The following is a 23,259-nucleotide window of genomic DNA, read 5'->3' on the forward strand; positions in this document are numbered from 1 at the left end:
CCTTTAGATTAAATGAGGTCAAAGTTCAGTAGGAGGATGGCATTTTAGCTTGATCTTACATTCCTTCATCCTTCATCCGAACAACAATTGGGGCAATATATATCTTTTGAACTTATGCAACTAAACTTAGAATGAAACTCTAATCTGCCTACGTATCTCGGTGAAAAGGATCAAGTCATTTTTTTTATGTCCTAACTTTTGCCTAGGCCGCTTCTTTCGAGATTTTCAACCTAGCGGACTTTTTTTTGGGCCGTACACAGTTTATACTCTTGCGGGCCAGGAGTGTGGCAACATGCAGTTTAGGCTCATGCGTCAAGGAGCATCATGACTTGTAGTTTAGGCTCGTACGTTGAGGAGCGTCATGACTTGCAGCTTAGGCTCGTACGTCGAGGAGCATCATGACTTGCAGTTTAGGCTCGTACGTCGAGGAGCATCATGACTTGCAGTTTAGGCTCATACGTCGAGGAGCATTATAACTTGCAACTTCATGGATAATACTTCTTCAAAAACTTGCCATTGATAGGGCCGATCCTCATACCATATGCATCAACCAGCTTGTAAGCCCCACTTGAGTAAGCTTCTTGTACGACATATGGCCTATCCCATTTTGAAGTGAACTTCCCTACAGGTTTATGGGAAGTAATTATGGGTCTTTGTATGGCAAGGACTTGATCTTCTACTTGAAAGGATCTCGGGCGAACTCTTTTATTGAAGGCACGAGATAATCGAGCTTGATAACATTCAAGAATCTGTTGAGCTTCCAATCTCTTTTCATCAAGAGCTTCCAACTCTGTTAACCGAAGTCAAGCATTTTCTTCATCAGTGACTCCTTCTTGAATAGCCAATCATAATGAAGGTATTTGACGCTCAAGTGGCAAGACGGCTTCGACTCCATAAACAAGTGAATAAGGAGTTGCCTGTGTCGGCGTGCGGTGAGTCGTCCTATATGACCATAGAGCTTCTTCCATACGGTTATTCCAATCTCGTTTAGATTTGGAGACAACTTTCTTTAACAAGTTGCATAGAGTCTTGTTGAATACCTCAGCTAGACCATTGGAGGCAGCATTGTACATCGAAGAGTTACGTTGCTTGAAGCCAAAGAGCTCACAAATCTTATTCATCAACCTATTGTCGAACGGCTTGCCATTATCTATTATTATGTAATGGGGAATGCCAAAGCGATAGATGATGTTTACTCGGATGAAACTTGCAACATTTTCCTTCTTTACCTCTTTAAGATCAACAGCATCAGCCCATTTTGAGAAGTAGTCAGTTGCAGCCAAGATGTATAGGTGGCCACTAGAGGACTTTGGCAGTGGTCCAACAACATCCAATCCCCAAGCGTCAAATGGCCAGGATGCAACAGTCGGGTGCCACACTTCAGGAGATTGATAAATAAAATTCGTATGGAATTGACAAGCCTTGCATCTTCAGGCGTAGTCCAAGCAATCTTTTACCATCGTTGGCCAATAATATCCCATTCTTTTTATATGGAAGTGGAGCTTTGGTCTAGACTGGTGTGACCCACATACCCCAGAATGTGCCTCTTGCAAAGCTTGGAGCTCTTCTTCTTCTCCTAGGCATCGCAAGAGCACTCCCTCGAATGACCTTCTCTATAGAGTATCCTTGTAGTAAAGGAAGCCAGGTGCGCGACGGCGGATTTTAGTCCTTCTCCTCGGATTTTCTGATAGTATCCCATAGAATAAGTAGTCGATAATGGGTTGTCGCCATTCTTGTTTCTCAACTTTAGAAACAGCAACAAGATGCTTGAGTTCGTTTTCTTCACCTTCAGCCTCATTTGGCAGCGGTATCCCATTTTTGGCAGACGGTAACTTGCGCTTGGTCAGGCAGGGCTAATGATGAAGCTAGAGCAGCTAAAGCATCAGCCTTCTTATTTTCTTTCCTTGGCACATGCTGAATAGTCACATCACCGAGTCATCCTATCAACTTTTTAGCATAATCATGATATGGGCGTAGTTCAGGCTTCTTGACCTCGTAACTACCCAAAAGCAGATTGACCACTAACTGGGAGTCACCAAAGACTTGCAATTGCAGTTGCTTCATATCAACAACCATTTCAAGCCCAAGTATTAATGCTTGATATTCATCAACATTGTTGAAACAGAGTTGTGTCAAGGTGAAGGAGTAGGGTAAGACTTCACCTTAGGGAGTGACAAATACTAGGCCAGCCCCGGCTCCCCCCACGATGCGCAGCACCATCAAAGTACATCTTCCATGGAGGTTGAACTTCAACGACCATTGCGTCCTCATCAGGTAATTCATCAGTTAGTTCCCAGTCATCGGGTATCGGATGATCTGCCAAGAAGTCTGCCAATGCTTGTCCTTTTACAGCTTTTTGAGGGATGTACAAAATCTCGAATTGTTGAAATCGTAGGTACCATCTCGCTAGTCGATCACTAAGAACATGTTTTGACATCACTAATATGACGGGGTTTGCTTTAGAAACAAGACGGACAACATGAGCTTGAAAGTAGTGCTTCAACTTCTGAATTGAGAAGACTAGCGCCAAACACAACTTTTCAATTGGCGAATAATTCAACTCGTTAGGTGTCATCATCCTGATCAAGTAGTAAAGAGAGTTTTCTTTCCCCTCACTATTTTCTTGGGCCAACAGTGCTCCAACAGACCTTTCCTGCACTGTAATGTATAATATCAACGACTTTCTAGGTATAGGAGCTGCTAAAACTGAAGGCTTCATCAAGTAGGTTTTGATACTTTCGAAGGCATTGCTATAAGCTTGGTCCCACTTGAAAGGAACGCCTTTCTTCATGAGGCGACTGAACGGTTGGCACCTCCTAGCCAGGTTTGATATGAATCTTATAAGGTATGCTAGATTTCCTTGCAGACTTTTCAATTCATGGATATCTCGAGGCTCGGGCATTTTCAAAATGGCATCCACTTTTGCTTGATCAATTTTGATCCCTCGATGTCGGACAATGAAACCAAGGAACTTTCCAGAAGTAACTCCAAAGGCACATTTCAATGGATTCATCCTAAGTTGGTATCTCTGGAGCAATTCAAATACCATCCTCAAGTGTTTCATATGGTCGCCATTCTCTCTTGATTTCACCACCAAGTCGTCAACATAGCATTCAACATTCTTGTGGAGAAATTCGTCGAAAATATTCTGTATAGCCCTTTGGTAAGTAGCACCAACATTCTTCAAGCCAAAAGGCATTATCTTGTAGCAATAAATACCCTTGCGGGTGCGAAAAGCAGTAAGCTCTTCATCTTTTGGTGCCATGCGAATTTGGTTATAGCCCAACGAACCGTCCATGAAAGACATTGCCTCGTAACCAGTAGTAGCATCGATCATCAGCTTTGGAATAGGAAGCAGGAATTCATCTTTGGGACATGCATTGGTAAGATCCCTGAAGTCAACGCACACTCGAATCTGGCCATTTTTCTTCCTTACAGGGACAATACTTGAAACCCATGTTGGGTACTTAACTTCACGAATAAAGCCAGCTTCAATGAGTTTGTTAACTTCAGTTTCAATTAGGGGAACGCCTTTGAGCTTGTTTAACAGGGCGACCACCACTTTTGACTGCAAGGTGATGGACTGCTATGTTCGGGTCCAAGCCAGGCATCTCTTTGTAACTCCAAGCAAATAAATACCTGAATTCTTTGAGTAACTCAATATAAGTGCTCTCTTCATCAGCTTCTAGCAAAGCACTTAGGTAGGTGGGTCTTGGTTCCTCATTGGTTCCAAGGTTAACTTCTTTTAAGGCATCAACTGTCATCTTCACTCCTTCTTCAAGTTCAGGTGGAGCATCTTTCGCATCTTCATCTTCTTGAGGGTCCCCATCATTGAAGGATATGTGATAACACGGTGAAACATCCTCCAATTCCGTATTATCTCCCATCGAAGACGAAACACCATTCTCGCCTTGCACAGTGACATGATACGAAGAACCTACACTTTCTTCATCTTCGTCACGTTCCTTAGTGTAGACCACAGTGTATGGCTTTACCTTCAGTACTTCTTCACATGAAACTACCAGTTTTGTTTGTCGCCTCATTCTGGAAGGAACCAAACTTTGGAAATCCTTAGAGATCTCCTAATTTTTGGGTGAAGCGGGTGTTCTTGTATTTCGATGATTTCTCAAGAACTTATTCCCCTTCTTTAATGGACTCAATCTCTCAAATACAGAAGTTCTCACAATTGATTTTCCAAGTCGATCAAAGACAGAAGGCATGTTAGAAGTGGCAGATTCGTCATCTACACTAATATAATGCTACTCGCCCTTCTTATTGAGATGCACACTGGTGACGGTTGCTTATATCTCAGACCTTCACATGGTTTCCTCGTTGCAGCTTCTGATGGGAGTTTCCCTAACTTTTATGGCTCATTGGGATTGCATCCAGCTTTTGCAAATAGCTTGTAAGCGTTAGGATCGAAACCTTCATCTATTCGCTATATAGGGAATGCCACATTCTACAAACGATTTTGGGCTACAAACCCTGCAAGCGGCTTTGAGGACAACTTTACTGCCTCAATTCGTTTTATCGGAAGAGTTAACTCCCTTAGCGTCTTGGTTTGGAGATTATGTGATCTGCCCTTGTCTTTCTTCCTTTTAGGGACATATTGGAGCGCGGGACTTACTTTCTTTCCATAAGACGCAATACCCTCTTTATGAGATTTATTCACGTTGGCGGGTACCTCCTCAGTAACAGTTTTGGCTTTACCAATAGTCACATCAGCTCTTTTAGTTATGGGTTCATCATTCTTGCTTTTCGCACCATCATCAACTTTCAACTCCTTCACAATGCAGTTTTTCAAGTAGAACTTTGCATCGGCAAAGTGTGACTCAACCTCGGTGAATGGCTCATCATCAGCAACTACCGTCTTCTCGACTTTACCCTTGTAGTATTTTAAACATTGATCGTAGGTAGATGGAACTACTTTATTCTCATGTATCCAAGGCCTCCCAAGAAAAACATTGTATGAAGTCTTCGCGTCGATCACATGTAGCCATGCACTTGATTGCATATCTTCAATAGTGATCCCCAGCCTGATCGCGCCTATGGCTTTTCCCCCCTTGGTTGAATCCTTGGATCATCACACGACTTTCTGAGAGTTCATTCATGGGAATACCAAGTTCTTTCATAGTGTGGATTGGCAAAATGTTCACTGAGGATCCTCCATCAACCAAAATCAGATTTACCCTTTCATCGCACATACAGCCAACCATGTACAATGGGCGGTAATGAGGAGTGTCACCTAGCAAAATATCGTTATTTGTGAATGTGACCTTTTCCTCACAAGCATTAACTTCTTGAGGAGTGGACTCGATGGGCTTTTCCGAAGATGGTGCCAACAGTAGGTCATCACTCTTTTCTTCCCCTTTGTCAGCATAACAACAAGAGGCATCGATGCCTTCATGGGAAATCTTCGTGCGGAACCAACTTTGTAAAAACTCCTCCAAGATCACTGGATTTTTTGGCTTTTGAGAATGGTGCATCTCCACTTTTGCTTTCTTCAAATGCCTAACTGGACTCTTTTTCGTTGGTCTTTTTACCATCATCTTCCTTGTTGGTTGTTCTATTGATTCTTTTCGTGGGCTCATTTTGTGGTGCCTATGACGAGTCACCGATGTCCCACCTTCATCGTCATCAGGTTGATTGACTTCAGCTTTGTCGCTCTCCAGTAATTCTTCATCTTTACTTTCTTTAAAACCACATAAGTCATCCGGACTGAATGAGCCAAAGGTGATAGAGACTTGGTTTGCGCTTGCTTTCTCATCTTTAAGCACGATCTTCTTTTCGCGAGCCAAATCCATGACTTTTTCCTTGAAGACAAAGCACTTCTCCAGAGGGTGGCTTACAAGTTGGTGATATTTGCAGTAGTTCGGGTCATTTGTTTTTGCAGCTTCATTTGGTTGCTTCATCTCTGGAAGCTCAATGAGATTTAACTCGAGGAGTTCTTCGAAAATGGCTGGCACATCAGAATCCAGGAATGGGTACTCTTTTTCCTGCATTTCTTTTAGAGTCAACTTTTCACTTGGCTTGTCTTGAAAAGAAGTGTATTTCATACTCTGCTTCTTGCTCACCTTCGTCGTGAACTTCATAGGTGACGTATTGACATTCATAGCTTCTTTGCTTTCAGACTTGGGTACGAACTTGCCCCACTTCCTGACTTCTTACTTGTCATTCACTTTGCAAGGTTCATAGATGGATAGCCTTTCATTTCCAGCGGAGGCCATGCTCACTTCCATGTCATGGGCAAGAGTTGCAAGTTCTTCAAATGTGCTAGGCTTCATACCTTGCAAGATGTAGCGCAATCCCCAATGCATGCCTTGGATGCACATCTCTATGCCCGAAGCTTCACTAAGCCTGTCTTTGCAGTTGAGGCTTGAATTCCTCCAACGATTGATAAAGTCGATAACTGGTTCCCCCTTTTGTTGACGAGTATTTGTAAGCTCTATCATACTCACCGTGTGTCTTGTGCTATAAAAGCGATTGAGGAACTCTTTCTCTAGTTGATCCCAGCTGTCGATAGATCCAGCCTCGAGGTCCGTGTACCAGTTAAAAACATTTCCTTTTATTGAGCAGACAAACTGCTTGATGAGGTAATCTCCATAAGTCCCAGCATTGTTGCACGTCTCCACGAAGTGCGCAATATGTTGCTTTGGTTTACCTTTACCATCAAACTGTTGAAACTTTGGAGGTTGATAGCCAGCAGGCATCTTCAACATATCGACCCTTGCAGTGTACGACTTTGCATATGTAAGGGAGGATTTGGCAGCAACTTCATATTTGTTCTTAATGGTTCCTTCGATGAATTCCTTCAGTTGATCGATTGGAATCATGCGTTCATATGAGACAGGGATAGCCTTAGTTGATGCTGCTTGTCTTGGGGGAGAGTCACTCTCTAGAACTTCTGGGAGCTTGCCGGGTGCATGGGTAGATTCTTCTTCCATCAAGATTCCCACCCTGTCTGTTAGCTTGTCGATTCTAGCCTCTTGATTTTGCATGCATTTGGTCAAGCTAGCGATTGCTTCCGTCAAGTTTGCCAACTGCTCCTCTATAGATGAAGTGTTTGTCACCATGGCTTGCATGATTGTCGTGGATGACGGAGAATAGCATGGATTTTCACACAGATTGATCCTTGACTGGCTCACGCTATGTGGTGTAAGTGGGGAGGATCCATCGCTTGAAGTATAATCATCATCCTTCACAGCAGAGTGCTTGGAGCCGGAGAGGTCAAGCAGAGCAAGAGTTTTCTTGATCTTTTCAGCAACATCGCTTCCTCCTTCAGATGCGTTTGTGGAAGATCTTGCTCCTTTTGAGGATGTAGATCCAAAAACAGGGGTTGATGCGGACGACACTTAGGGTTCTTGTTGTCCTAAAGAGCTTGCTTTGCTCCTCGTAACTGGTCCGAAGCTTCCAAAGGTGACATTGAAGATTCTTTCCACATCAGCATAGAACCTGGAGTTAGCAGCCTTGGTGGATGTTGATCTGGAGTTGATTTTCTTCGAAGCCATTTCAATGTTCTTGAACTTTGGTGATTGAAAAGTTGAGATGAGAGGTAGATATTGCCCCACTGGGCATGCCAGAATTTATAGACAATAAATTTGATTCGAGAAAATAAAATCAAGACCGAAAAATATCGTAACAATCGTAGTATTTGATTTCAAATAATATGAGTGTACAATCTCTATGAATCCTCTGATTCTACTTTTCAATAGTAAATAAATTCAAGGGCCTTTGAGCTTGATCTTGAATATGTATTTGTTGCCTTAAACGATGATCTTGTTCTTGATTGCTTGAACTTGACCTTGATTTATTCTTCGTTCTTGAACTTGCACTTGATTTCTTGAACTTGAAGCCTGAAACTTGTGGAGGAATTTGCAGTGTTTGATCCACGAGCTCTTTCTTGCTTCTTGTTATAACTTCTGGTGTCTTTTCAGAGTTATGAAAACCACTATTTATAGTTGTCGAAGGGAAGAGTTATGATAAGAACAAACTCTTTCCGACCAATCAAATTGAAGTGTGAGATGACCGCGTTTGATTGGCCAGAACATGTCACGTGCACACGTGGCGTGATTTCATTGGCCTTTTAGTGTGACTTGGCATGCCTTGTCATCTTGACATGTGGCATGATCCTATTGGCTCTTTCGTATGACTTGGCGCGCCACGTCATTTGACACGTGGCACCAAACTGGGCCTCTAGGAAGATGTCATCTTGGGCTTAATGAAGTGGGCTCATCACTTTAACCCAATTAAATAGGCTAGCCCAATAGATTAAGACTCATTTATTTAATCTATATATATTGGACTAATATAATTAATTCAATTATAGCCCATATATATATTTGGACTATATATTTAAAATGGTCCAAATAATTTCATTGAATTTATATTCAATAAAATTTTCATGCCTACAATATAAGCTATATTCGATATAATATTAGCTAATGTACTAATACTTAGTGCATAGTATAGCATAGTATATATATACTAAGTGTATTATATAATACACTATAATATATATATATATATATATATATATATAGTATAGTTTATTATACATCAAAGTATATTCGATATATATAGTATAATATCTCTCTCTCTCTCTCTCTCTCTCTCTCTCTCTCTTTATATATATATATATATATATATAGAACATAAAGCGCTCGGAACACAAGGACGGGTTCTTTTAGGTATTGATATACTTGTAAATTGATTTATCGACTTATAACCCACTCATATATATATATATATATATTCGATATAATATTAGCTAATGCACTAATACTTAGTGCATAGTATAGAACAGTATAATATATATATATATACTAAGTGTATTATATATAATAAGTGTATAGTATAGTGTATTATATATCAAGGTATATTCGATATATATATATAGTATAATATAGTGTGTGTGTATATATATATATATATATATATAAGAACATGAAGCGCTCGTAACACAGGGACGAGTTCTTTTAGGTATTGATACACTTGTAAATTGATTCATCGACTTATAACCTACTCATATGCATATATATATATATATTCGATAAAATATTAGCTATATATATATATATATCTCAATATATACTGAATCCTAAGGGGAAGGTCCCCCCCACAAGGTTAGACAAGCCACTTACCTCGAACCGGCTAAATAATCAATCTGAAACCACGCTATTGCCACGAGTACTCGACTCCAAATGACCCAAATCTATTCAATTCAATTTCATAATATGAATAACACTTCAAGTAACTAATTCTACAATTAAATTCTAAGCTAATACGCAAAATTAGGTAAAATGACCAAAATGCCCCTTGGGATCACGTCTCGGAATCGGGTAAAATTTATATTTCCAGAATCCTCGCACTCTCACGAGTTCAGTCATATCAAAAGTACCAAAATCGGACCTCAATTTGTCCCTCAAATCATCACTCAAAGGTCTCCAATTATACAAGCCCTAACCCCCCAATTACCATTGATTTTCCTTAATTTTTCATGCTTAAATTGATAAAATCATTCCAATAACGAGTTTAGGACCAAAGACCTTACCCCAATATACTTCTATGAAAATCCCTCTTGAAAAGTATTTCCCAAGCTTCTTCCTGTTTTGAAAAAGATGAAAAATGGCTAAATTTCGCGAAGGTAAGAATTTATAGGTTATGCCTAGCGATTTCCGCATTTGCGGCCCTGGGATCGCATATGCGGTCCCGCTTCTGCGGAGCCAAGGTCGCACCTGCGACATTTCATTAAAGAAGGACTTTCCGCACCTACGACAACCTTACGGCAGATACGGTGCCGCTTCTGCGAATACCTTACCGCATCTGCGGTCGACTCCCTTTTTGCCTCAACCGCTTCTGTGACCTCCGAGACTCTTCTGCGGCGCCTCACCTGCGGAACGCAAACCGCAGGTGCGATTATGACAGAACCAGCAGCTGAAGCTGCAACTCTAACTCCAAAAATCTTTCCGTCAACCATCTGAATTCATCCCGAGGATCTGGGACCTCAACCAAAGGCACCAACAAGTCACAAACCACTATCCAAAACTTGTACCAATCCTTAAAATACCTAAAACAACATCGAAACCTCAAATTAACCATGGATTTAAGCCTAAGAACACCAAAATTCTCAAAATGTGCTTTCGATCAAAAAGTCTATCAAACCTCGTCCGGATGACCTGAAATTTTGCACACACGTTACATTCAACACTACGGAGCTACTCCAACTTCCGGAATTCTATTCCGACCCTTGTATCAAAATCTCACTATCTGACTGGAAACTTCAAAAATTCAGTTTTCGGCATTTCAAGCCTAAATTAGCTACGGACCTCCAAAACACAATCCGACACGCCCCTAAGCCCGAAATCACCTAACGTAGCTAACAGAACAATCAGATTTCCATTCTGAGGCCGTCTTCACACTGTTCCGACTACGGTCAACTTTCCAACACTTAAGTTTTCATTTAGGGACTAAGTGTCTTAAAACTCCTCGAAACTCAAAACCGAACGTCCCGGCAAATCGAAATAGCAGAAATAAACTCGTTGAAAGCAGTTAATAGGAGATCGGGGCGTTAATTCTTAAGACGACCGGCCGGGTCGTCACATCCTCTTACACTTAAACATTCGTTCGTCCTCGAACGAGCATAAAGACATACCTGAAGTAGTGAAAATATGAGGGTAACGGCTGCGCATATCCTGCTCGGTCTCCTAAGTCGCCTCCTCGACCGGTTGGCCCCACCACTGAACCTTTACTGATGCAATGTTCTTTGACCTCAGCTTTCTAACCTGCCTGTCCAATATTGCCACTGGCTCCTCAACATAACATATATCCTTGTCCAACTGGACTGAACTGAAAACCAACACGTGCAACGGATCAGCGTGATACCTCCGAAGCATCGAAATATAGAATACCGGATGAACTCCGGCCAAGCTGGGAGGTAAGGCAAGATCATAAGAAACCTCCCTAACATGCCTCAATATCTCAAAAGGGCCAATAAATCTCGGACTCAACTTTCCTTTCTTCCTGAATCTCATGACGCCCTTCATAGGCGAAACCCGAAGTAGAACCCACTCTCCAACCATATAGGAAACATCACGAACCTTCCGGTCCGCGCAACTCTTCTGTCTGGGCTAGGCTGTGCGGAGTCTATCTTGAATCACCTTAACTTTCTCCAAAGCATCCTGAACTAAGTCTGTGCCCAATAATCTGGCCTCACCCGGCTCAAACCAACCCACCGGGGATCCATACCATCTCCCATATAAAGCCTCATACAGTGCCATCTGAATGCTGGACTGATAGATATTGTTGTAAGCAAACTCTGCCAATGGAAAGAACTGATCCCAAGACCCTCCAAACTCAATCACACGTATGGAGCATATCCTCAAGAATCTGAATAGTGCACTCGGACTGTCTGTCCATCTGAGGGTGAAATATTGTATTCAACTCCACCCGAGTATCCAACTCATGCTGAACGACCCTCCAGAATCGTGATGTGAACTGAGTACCTCTATCTGAAATGATGGACACTGTAATACCATGTAGACGAACAATCTCTTTGATATAAATCTCCGACGACCACTCCGAGGAATAAGTTGTACACACAGGAATAAAGTGAGCGGACTTGGTCAACCGATCCATAATCACCCAAATAGCATCAAACTTTCTCAAAGTCCGTGGGAGCCCAACTACAAAGTCCATGGTGATCCGCTCCCACTTCCACTCCGGAATCTCTATCTGCTAAAGTAACCCAATCGGTCTCTGGTGCTCACACTTCACCTGTTGACAGTTGAGGCACCGAGCTACAAATCCAACTATATCCTTCTTCATCTGCCTCCACTAGAAGTGTTGCCTCAAATCCTGATACATCTTTGCGGCACTTGGATGAATAGAATACCGCGAGCTATGGGCCTCTTCTAGAATCAACTCCCGAAACCCATCAACATTGGGTACATACAGCCGACCCTGCATCCTCAATACCCCATCATCACTAGTCACATCTCTGGCATCACCGTGCTGAACCTTGTCCTTGAGGACAAGCAAATAAGGGTCATCATACTGCCGCTCCCTGATACGATCAAATAAGGAAGACCGAGAAACCACGCAAGCTAGAACCCGGCTGGGCTCTGAAAGATCTAATCTCACAAACTGGTTGGCTAAGGCCTGAATATCCATCGCCATAGGCCTCTCAGATGTTGGTAAATAAGCCAAACTCCCCAAACTCTCGGCCCGACAACTTAAAGAATCGGCCACTTCATTGGCTTGCTCGGGTGATACACAATAGTGATGTCATAGTCCTTCAGCAACTCTAACAACCTCCTCTGGCGTAAATTTAGATCCTTTTGCTTGAACAGGTGCTGCAAACTCTGATGGTCAGTATAAAACTCACAAGGCACACTATATAAGTAATGGCGCCAAATCTTCAGGGCGTAAACAATGACAGCTAACTCAAGGTCATGAACAGGGTAGTTCTTATGTATCTTCAACTGTCTGGATGCGTAGGCAATCACCCTACCGTCCTGCATCAATACGGCTTCGAGGCGAACCCTCGAGGCATCACAATAGACCGTATAAGACTCCAAACCTGTAGGCAGTATCAAAATTGGGGTTGTGGTCAAAGCTTTCTTGAGCTTCTGAAAGCTAGCCTCACACTCCTCCGTCCACTGGAATGGAGCACCCTTTTGGGTCAACCTGGTCATAGGGGCCGCAATCGATGAAATCCCCTCCAAAAAATGATGGTAGTAGCCCGCCAAACCAAGGAAACTACAGATCCCGATAGCTGAGGATGGTCTGGGCCAACTCTGCACGGCCTCTATCTTTTTCAGATCCACCTGAATACCTTCACTCGATACCACGTGGCCTAAGAATGCCACTGAATCCAACCAGAACTCACATTTTGAGAACTTAGCATATAACTTCTTCTCCTCAGTGTCTGATGCACAGTCCTCAAGTGCTTCTCATGATCTTCCCGACTTCGGGAATATACCAGAATATCATCAATAAAGACAATGACGAACGAGTGAAGATACGACCGGAGCACACTGTGCATCAAATGCATAAAGCTGATGGGGCATTGGTCAGCCCAAATGACATAACAAGGAACTCGTAATGACCATATCGAGTCCTGAAAGCAGTCTTTGGGATATCTGGCTCTCAATTCTTCAACTGATGGTAACCTGAGCACAAATCAATCTTAGAAAACTCCTATGCGCCTTGAAGCTGGTCAAACAAATCATCAATACGAGGCAAAGGATAACGATTCTTCACTGTAACCTGGTTCAACTGGCGATAATCAATACACAAACGCATAGAACCATCCTTTTTCTTCACAAACAAGATAGGAGCACCCAAAGGTGATATACTGGGCCGAATAAAACCCTTATCAAGCAATTCTTGTAACTGATCCTTCAACTCCTTCAACTCAGGAGGAGCCATACGATACGGAGGAATAGAAATGGGTTGTGTGCTCGGCAATGCCAAAATCAATATCTCTATCAGGCGGCATACCTGGAAGATCAGCTGGAAACACATCGGGAAAATCCTGTACTACTGGGACTGAATCAACTGAAGGGGTATCAATACTAACGTCTCTCACATAAGCTAAATATGCATCAGACCCCTTCTCAACCATACGCTGAGCTTTAAGAAAAGAAATAACTCTACTAGGAGTGGGATCTAAAGTACCCCTCCACTCAACACGCGATACACCTGGCATAGCCAGCGTCACATTTTTGGCGTGACAATCGAGAATAGCATAATGGGGCGACAACCAGTCCATGCGCAAGATAATATCGAAGTCAACCATACCGAGTAACAATAAATTGGCTCTAGTCTCCAAACCACTAAGAGCAACCAAACATGACCGATAAACGCGGTCTACAATAAGAGAATCTCCCACAGGAGTAGAAACATAAACAGTTGAACTCAAAGAATCCCGAGATACACCCAAATGTAGAGCAAAATAAGAAAACACATAAGAATAAGTGGATCCTAGATCGAATAGAACCGATGCATCTCTGTGACAAACCAGTATAATACTTGTGATGACAGAATCAGAGGCAACAGCCTCGATACGGGCAGGAAGGGCATAGTATCTTGCCTGACCTCCCCCTCTAGGGTGACCTCTACCTTCCCGACTTCCACCTCTGGCTGGCTGAGCAAGTGGGGTAGCAACTGGAGCTGTAACCATAACCTGAGAACTCTGCGGGGCACACTATAGCTGAGAAGTCTATGGAGGTGCACTCCTCCCAAGTCTAGGGCAATCCCTCTCCAAATGGCGTGTGTCACCACACTCAAAACAAGCTTTGGGAGGACGTGGTGGCTATCCAGGTCTGCTGGATTGACCTTTGAAAGCACCCCGCACAAGAGGCGCGCTAGATACCGGAGGTGCATAATAAGGCTCCTGAGATGTAGGGGGAGCTGGAATACCACTGGCTGTTGGAAGAGTTGAATGAACAGGGCGACTCATATAACCCCTACTATGACGACCTGCTGCTGAGGCACGGGCACCATAGAAATGGCCCGACTCTCGAGACCTCTTGGCTTCCCTCTCCCCTCTGTCCCTAGCATGCATACTCTTAATACTTCTAGCAATACTCACCACCAGCTGGTAAGAAATATCCATCTCCAAGTCACGAGCCATGCTAGACCTGATGTTGGGAATAAGGCCCTCAACAAACCGGCGAACCCTCTCGCGAGCAGTAGAAACCAAGACTGGTGCATGCCTAGCCAAACTAGTGTAATAGACAGCATACTCTGAGACAATCATAGCACTCTAGCGCAAATGCTCGAACTCAGCGCGCCATGCGTCCTTGAGGTTCTAAGGAACATACTCTCTCAGGAACAGATCTGAAAACTGAGTCCAAGTCAGTGAAGCAGCCTCATCAGGACTATCTAACTCAAAGGTTCGCCACCACTCATAGGCGGCTTCTCGAAGCTGGAAAGTACTGAAGGAAACCCCACTCAATCCTGATATACCCATGGTACGGAGAATGCAGTAACTCTCATCTAGAAATCTCAGAGCATCCTCCGATGCTAGACCACTGAATATAGGAGGCGTGTACCTCTTGAACCTCTCAAGCCTCAACTGCTCCTCATCGGAAGCCGCTGCCTTGTCCTCGGGCTAAACTGGCACTACGGGCAGTATAGGAATAATCTCAGGGACCTACTCAACATGCACTCGCCGCTCAGGAGTACGGGCAGTGGGAGTTTGTGCTCCTCCCCTGGATTGAGATGTAGTTGCAGCAAGGGGAAGCAACCCTGCCTGAGCCAGAGTGGTATACATGCTCATGAACTGTGCTAGAGTCTCCTGAAGAGCTGTAGTAGTAGTAGTAGTAGTAGCAGTAGGCATGTCAATTGCCAAGACTCCGGCTGGAACTGCTGGTGGTACCTCGGCGGCAACTCGCACAGGTGCTCTGGCTGCACCACGTGCGCGTCCTCAACCTCTACCCCAGCCCTTGCCTCTGACGGCTACAGTAGGGGGCGAGGGGGCCTGATCGTATCGAGTAGCACATGTCCTCACCATCTATGAGAGAATAGAAGACAGAAGTTTAGAATTGTGATGTCAAAATATCGCACGACAAGTAAATCAAATGAAGTGAAATTTTCCTAACAATTACATAGCCTCTCGTAGATAAGTATACACGTCTCCGTACCGATTAACGAGACTCTAATAAACTAGCTTGTGATCCATGACTCCTATGAACTTAGAGCTCTGATACCAACTTGTCACGACCCCAGTTCGCCCTTCGTGAACTGTTGTAACGACACCTAATCTCTACGACTAGGAAAGCCTAACAAATGCGGAACATAAACGAAACTTGCGGAAGGAATAATCAAAAACCAAAATAATTGAATGGAATAATAGTTATAATGCCGCTCGGTATATACAACAAAACATTCTCAAAACCAAGTACACTATCCCAAAACCCGAAAACTTATGGAAACACAAGCATTTGGAATATCTAACAGTCTAACTCTAGAATATCTAACAAGAAAGAAAATACAGAAGGGCAATGTTTATTAGCGAGAATAGAAAGGGATTCCTCGGTTTGTGGATGCGGCAGATGCACCTCGAAGTCTCTAGAGCAGTCACCTCCCTAAAGGATGGTAGACCAGAGTAGCGGTACCTGGATCTGCACATGAAAAACATGTGCAAAAAGGGCATGAGTACACCACAACGGTACTCAATAAGTGCCAAGTCTAACCTCGGTTGGGTAGTGATAAGGAAGGTCAGGGCCCTACTGAGATAAAATAAAGAATATAAGACATGACAGTATAAGATAAGCAGTACAGTTGAAAACTAATAATAAGAATTTAATACAGGAAAACACGGAATTCAGTAACTGAAAACAGAGGCAGAAACTATCACAAAGAAGTAACCGGGAATCTCTCAGTATCCCGAGGACCTCTTAGTACCCTCAATAAATGCCAGGGACTCTCTTGGTATCCCGAGGATCTCTCGGTATCCTCAATATATGCTAGGGATCTCCTGATATCCCGAAGATCTCTCGGTATCCTCAATATGTTCTAGGGATCTTTTGGTATCCCGAGGATCTCTTGGTATCCTCAATATACGTGACAGGTATCTCTCGATATCCCTCACCTCTGTTCAAATCATAAATATGCACAGGGGATCTCCCGGGATGCCGTCCCGTAGTCCTAAAGTAAAACACACAACAGCAACACAAGAATACTCAATTAAGCTCAGTTTAGTATCAAGTAAACAAGTAATTCCAGTCTGACATGCTTCACATAATTCAATTAAGGCAGTTTAAGCAAATAAACAGTTAAGTCAATCAGACATGCTCTTTCTAAGCTAACAACAGGTTTAAATTGCAAGTAAAATGAAACAGGAAAAGGAACACAATTGAAATTACTTAAAGAAAATCGGATTTTCAACAATTAGTTCAAGTACACGCTCGTCACCTCATGTACAAGGAATTTCAAATATCAAATATACTGAATCATAAGGGGAAGGTCCCCCCCCCCTCCCCTATAAGGTTAGACAAGCCACTTACATCGAACCGGCTAAATAATCAATCTGAAACCACGCTCTTGCCACGAGTACTCAACTCCAAATGGCCCAAATCTATTCAATTCAATTTCATAATGTGAATAACACTTCAAGTAACTAATTCTACAATTAAATTCTAAGCTAATACGCGAAATTAGGTAAAATGACCAAAACGTCCCTCGGGCCCACGTCTCGAAATCGGAAAAAATTTATATTTCCAGAACTCTCGCACTCTCACGAGTTCAATCATATCAAAAGTACCAAAATCGGACCTCAATTTGTCCCTCAAATCATCACTCAAAGGTCTCCAATTATACAAGCCATAACCCCTCAATTACCATTGATTTTTCTTAATTTTCATGCTTAAATTGATAAAAAATCATTCCAATAACGAGTTTAGGGACCAACGACCTTACCCCAATGAACTCCTCTGAAAATCTCTCTTGAAAAGTTCTCCCCAAGCTTCTTCCCGTTTTGAAAAAGATGAAAAATGGCTAAATTTCGCGAAGGCAAGAATTTATAGGTTCTGCCCAGTGATTTCCGCATTTGTGGCCCTGGGACCGCATCTGCGGTCCCGCTTCTGCGTAGCCAAGGTCGCACCCGCGACATTTCATTAAAGAAGGACTTTCCGCACCTACGGCTACCTTACCGCAGATGCGGTACCGCTTCTGTGAATACCTTACCGCATTTGCGGTCGACTCCCTTTTTGCCTCAAACCGCTTCTGCGAACTCTGAGCCGCTTCTGCGGAACCCAAACCGCAGGTGCGGTTATGACAGAACCAGTAGCTGAAGCTGGAACTCTAACTCCAAAAATCTTTCCGTCAACCATCCGAATTCATCCCGAGGCTTCCGGGACCTCAACCAAACGCACCAACAAGTCACAAACTACTATCCAAACATGTACCAATCCTTAAAACACCTAAAACAACATCGAAACCTCGAATTAATCATGGATTTAAGCCTAAGAACTCCAAAATTCTCAAAATGCTCTTTCGATCAAAAAGTCTATCAAACCTCATCCCAATGACCTGAAATTTTGCACACACGTCACATTCAACACTACGGAGTTATTCCAACTTCCGGAATTCCATTGCGACCCTCGGATTAAAATCTCACTATCGGACCGAAAACTTCAAAAATTCAACTTTCGGCATTTCAAGCCTAAATTAGCTACGGACCTCCAAAACACAATCCGAACACGCCCCTAAGCCCGAAATCACCTAGCGGAGCTAACGGAATCATCGGATTTCCATTCCGAGGCCGTCTTCATACTGTTCCGATTACGGTCAACTTTCCAACACTTAAGCTCTTATTTAGGTACTAAGTGTCCCCAAAACTCCCCGAAACTCAAAACCGAACGTCCCGACAAATTGAAATAGCAGAAATAAGCTCGGAAAAAACAGTTAATAAGGAATCGGGGTGTTAATTCTTAAGACGACCAGCTGGGTCGTCACACTTTTTTTCATTAACGTGAAAATATTATCAGAATGAATCATCGTCGACCACTTGAACGCATTTGACAATTATATAATATATTAATATATAGACTTGTGTAGTTGAACAAGGGGATATAGTCCTGAACATGATTACTCTGTTATCCGATTTTGATCTCTTCTTCATGACTTCATCCTTTATAATTTGAGAGAATGCACCCCAGCCCTCTGTCAAGGACAAAAGAACATCCACATTTGAAAAATTCTGACTAGCATGAAAAGAGATTAAAAGAAAAAACTAGCAAAAATCACAAAAAAAAAATAAATAGCTTAATTAGCTTCAAGATTAGCTGAAGAAATGATCAAGGAATACACCACATACGTGACAGATCCCAATAATGTTATTTTTTTAAAACAAAAAAGTATTCATGGAGCAGACTAGCAAGTTAGCGTCTACAGAGGGATCAATAATTCAACAAGAAGCTGTATCTCTAATTTTTTTAATCACGCAATGCCTCACGTAAAAGATTAGATTTTTCTAAAAATTGAAAGAGATGCTCATAATCTTAACAAAGATTTGGTACATCCTTGATAGTTATGTATAAAATGATATCTCCATGATTTTTTTGAACTAATCACAGACGTTGACACATCACACATATATTGTTTTTTACGTGAAACTAGCCATAATCCTCTTAGAAAGCCACAACCTCTATGTAAACGAAGCAGAGTTCTCCGTTTGTCTTTGACTTATTCACTGAAAATGTTGGATTTTCAAGTGTTTAAACTAAGTTTGAAGAATTTTCTTATTTGTTTTGTAAGCTAATCGAGAATCAGATATTAAGGCTAAATACACCCTAATATTGTGTTATTTCATTGAATTAAAGTACGTGTGTATGGAAGTTTGTCTATTTATTGCAGACGAAACTTTCAAAAGGGTAGAGCACAACTGCACAGAGAGATGGTAATCGCGGCATAGGACCGTAGTTGGAAAGTATCTCCATCAACTAGAAATTTTGATGTTTCTTCTTGATCCTTTATACTTTGTGAGAATGCATCCCAGCCCTCTACCAAGAGCAAAAGAACATCAACATTTGAAAAGTTATGACGGTTAGCTTCAAGATTTCACGTATTAATTTTGATGATAACAAACCTACATAATTATTAATCAAAGAATATTTAATTGTGGTAATCTTATTTTTTGTACAGGTATTTGGTGGAGATCATCGTAATCTTAAGTTATTATGAAGTTGAAGAAGAAAGTATTTACTACGGATGCTATTTATAGAGAATACTATTGAAGATATATTGGGATGATTTGCTTTTTGTAGGGAAAGAAGAATCTTCTAGCTATCAAGGGCAAGGATTAGAAAGTCCGGAAAGGAAAATATTCCATGATTACCTTCAAGATTCAAACATTTGAATTGAATTTCAAATGTGAAATGGCTTATTGCACTTCTAGTAGAAATCTCTACTGAAGGAAAGATTTTTCAATATTATGGAAGGAAGCTTGCTAGAATCATGGAGATGATCTATTATTTTGTGAAAGAAAAAAGATTACACGGAAAAGATACTACAAGGCCAAGGAAGAATATATTTTATATGGAAAGAAAATATATTATGAATGTACTACAATTTATACTATGGAAAGAGATTATTTTCCAAGATAAAGAAAAGAATATTTTTAATAGGAGAAGAATATATTTTCTATGGAAAGAAAATATATATATATTATTAAAGATTATTTTCCAAGATCAAGAAATGAGTATTTCCAATAGGAGTTCAAAGATGCTACTATTATTTATGGGAAAATATTCTTACTACATTTCCCTTTTGGTATGGAAAGAGAATAATGTATGGAGATAAGTTTGAATTCCATATAAAGAATGACTATTGCTCTTATGGAAATTCATTCGAGACTATGGAAGGGTGAAGAAGATGCACATAGAGATGCAGTCATGAAATGCAAAGTTTTCTAAAGAAGATCAACCAAGATATTGCTTGCAAATAAAGAGAAAATATTATACTACCATAAAAGAAAAAAAATCCTCTACATAAGGATTCTCTTGATGGTACTCAATGAAGAATTTACATATTCAAGAAAGGAAAGTGGAGACAATTAGGATCTATCCAAATATAAGAAGTCAAACAAGGAAAGGAAATTAATATTGCAAAGATGCCTATATCCATCTTCAAAGGAGTGTCAAGTCAACATACTATCCATATTCATACAAGTGCTGGAGCTGCAAATTATGGAAACAAATAAATGAGCAATGGTCACATTCCCTTGGGTTATGCAGTAGCCAGAACAAGTTGAAAGGGCTATAAATATACAAGCTCTATGAAAGAAGAAAGCACGCAACCTTCTATACAATTGTCTATCCAACTACAAGTTCTTTATTCTACTCTTAACAGGCATTATAATTCACTTTAGTAGATTTACTGTGTACAAAAAAAAAAGAGAAGAGAGACAGAAAAATATTGGAGAGGCAGTGTATCCTAGAGGTTGTGTCATTGTTCGTTTCTTTGGTGAGCGAGTTAAAACCAAAGGGTCGTTGTTGGTGAGTGAGTGAAAACCAACCCTGTCAGCATTGGTGGTGATTGCTAAAATCACAAAGGTTGTCCTCAATTCAATTTACAAAGAGCTCTAAAAGACAGCACTCTTGCAACCCAAGAGGACTGGATTAGGATACCACATTGGTTCCGAATCAGTATAAAATTCCTGGTGTCATTTACTTTATCGCTCTCGTATCATATTTGTTCCTTTACTTTTTATGGTGATTAACACTTGTTTAAATCGAAAGAACTTACAGTTCTGTGCAGGTTGTCTCCGCATAAGTCGACTAGGTCTGAAGAGTAGTCGACTAGAAATTTCAAAAGGCTACAATTCACCCTCCCCCCTCCTCTTGTACTTTCAATTGGTATCAAATCAGGTATCACATCTTTATTTATTTTTTTGGCTTAACTGCAAGTGAGAAAAGATCCATGGTAGGTCATCAAAGTATTGGAACCGTACTTCAAGAAGGATACTCAACAAGAATGCCATCGTACTTCAATAATCAATACTATTGCCATTGGAAAGAAAAAATGAAGGTTTATGTCCAATCAATAGATTATCGAGTCTGGCTAGTTATTCAGAATGGACCAAGACCTATTCCGAACAACAGTGATGGAAAAAAGCTTTCTAAATAGGGAATTCATATTTGACTACACAAAAGAACAGTTGGATATTATGCAAACAAATGCTACAGCAATCAATATGCTCTATTATATGAATAGTGAAGAAGAATATAAGAGAATATCCACCTATGAGACTGCTAAAGATATATGGGATAGATTGGAAAATATCCACGGGGATGCCAAAAAAGTTAAGGAAATTGAATCCATGTCAACTCTTGAAGAATCTGAAAATGGTGAAGATCGAGAAGACTTGGCCATGATACCCAGGACAAGAAAAAGGAAGAGTAGAAAGAAGCAGAATAGAAAATCTCAATCCATCCAGAATCATCAAAAGAATCAGAAGAATAAGGTTCAACAACAAGAGAACATATGCTTCTACGAATGTGGTAAACCTGGACATATGAAATTAAAATGTCCCAACATTAAGAAGAAAAATCATAGAATCCCAACTTGGAGCGAAGATGATGATCAAGAAGAAATAACAAACATATGTCTCAAGAAAAGAGAAGAAACTGACGAGACGTGCTTTAATGTTATTCTGGATTGTGATCTCAAGAAAAAGAATCACAAATCTTGGAGCGACGAGGATGAATCTGAAGAAGAAAACAATCACGAAAGAATGGAGAATAATGTTTCATGGCAATTGGAGAAATTAACAAGGTATGCCCCACTCCTATTACGTATTGCGATAAATGTGATGAATTGCAGGATGATATGGAATTGGTTCTCAATGACTGTAAGAAAGTTCTAAATGAATATAATAAGTTGAGGAAGGAGAAAAAGAATTGGGATATCCAACTTGAAGAATATAAGAAACTGACGCATGAGAAGAAAGATTGGGAGATCCAACTTGAAGAATATAACAAGTTGAGAAATGAAAAGAATGAGTGGGATAATCCTCAGCTTAAAGAATATCTGGTGGAGAACAACTTACTTCAAGAAGAAAATTTTGAGCTTCGCAAATAAATAAGCAGCTTGCACAAATCCCCCAGCCAATACTTTGATCGATCAAAGTCGTCCCCTTGGCTTAACAACTATTAGTCGACTGAAAAGGGATCTACTGGTAAACGTCCTACTTTGAACAAGTTAACCGAGGAAAGTTCCAAGTCAACTAATAAGGTATCTGCAGGTAAACACTCTTATTCTCATATTATATGCCACTATTGTGGCAATTCTTGACATAAAGTATTTGCATGTAATTATGCCAAAAGTTATGTTAGATCAAAATATGTTTGGAAACCAAAATAGTTACATGCATCTCGAATTATTCAATCTACTAACCATGAAGGACCCAAAAAGATTTGGGCACCAAAAATAAATTAATCTGTTTTATAGGAATTTTGAGTTCACCATAAAAAAGGGATAAATGAAATTTGCATAATGGCTGGTCAAGGCACATGCTTAAAGATTCTTCAAAGTTCATACATTCTCTATAAATGATGAAGGAACTATTACACATGATGTTAAAGCTTAAGTGATTGATATGACTAAAGGTTATTCAAGTTCCTTCAGATGCTTCATAAGGTGATACGTATCTAGTAATATTTTTTGGTTAAATATAGTATGATATGTACAACTACATATTGCTTGAGTCGACTTGCTACAACATGCTACTATTATGTTCGGTGTTAATCTTAT

At 41.0% G+C, this 23,259-nt stretch overlaps 1 protein-coding gene across 1 annotated transcript; it reads left to right on the plus strand.

Moving 5' to 3' along the window:
* The first annotated feature begins 21,610 nt into the window (after positions 1-21,610).
* On the plus strand, positions 21,611-22,587 carry LOC138888364 (uncharacterized). Its single transcript, XM_070170216.1, has 2 exons — positions 21,611-22,252; positions 22,330-22,587. The coding sequence occupies exons 1-2, from the start codon at positions 21,611-21,613 to the stop codon at positions 22,585-22,587; spliced, it is 900 nt and encodes a 299-aa protein (XP_070026317.1).
* Positions 22,588-23,259: the final 672 nt, after the last annotated feature.

This window comes from Nicotiana sylvestris, chromosome 3 (genome assembly GCF_000393655.2).
Source record: "Nicotiana sylvestris chromosome 3, ASM39365v2, whole genome shotgun sequence".
NCBI classification, from domain to species: Eukaryota; Viridiplantae; Streptophyta; class Magnoliopsida; order Solanales; family Solanaceae; genus Nicotiana; species Nicotiana sylvestris.

What these genes read in the sequence shown, in the direction of transcription:
- LOC138888364 (XM_070170216.1), top strand. Translation starts at nt 21,611, where the DNA reads ATGGAAAAAAGCTTTCTAAATAGGGAATTCATATTTGACTACACAAAA. An exon ending in ACGAAAGAATGGAGAATAAT is followed by an intron (nt 22,253 to 22,329) that starts GTTTCATGGCAA and finishes GATGAATTGCAG; the next exon opens with GATGATATGGAATTGGTTCT.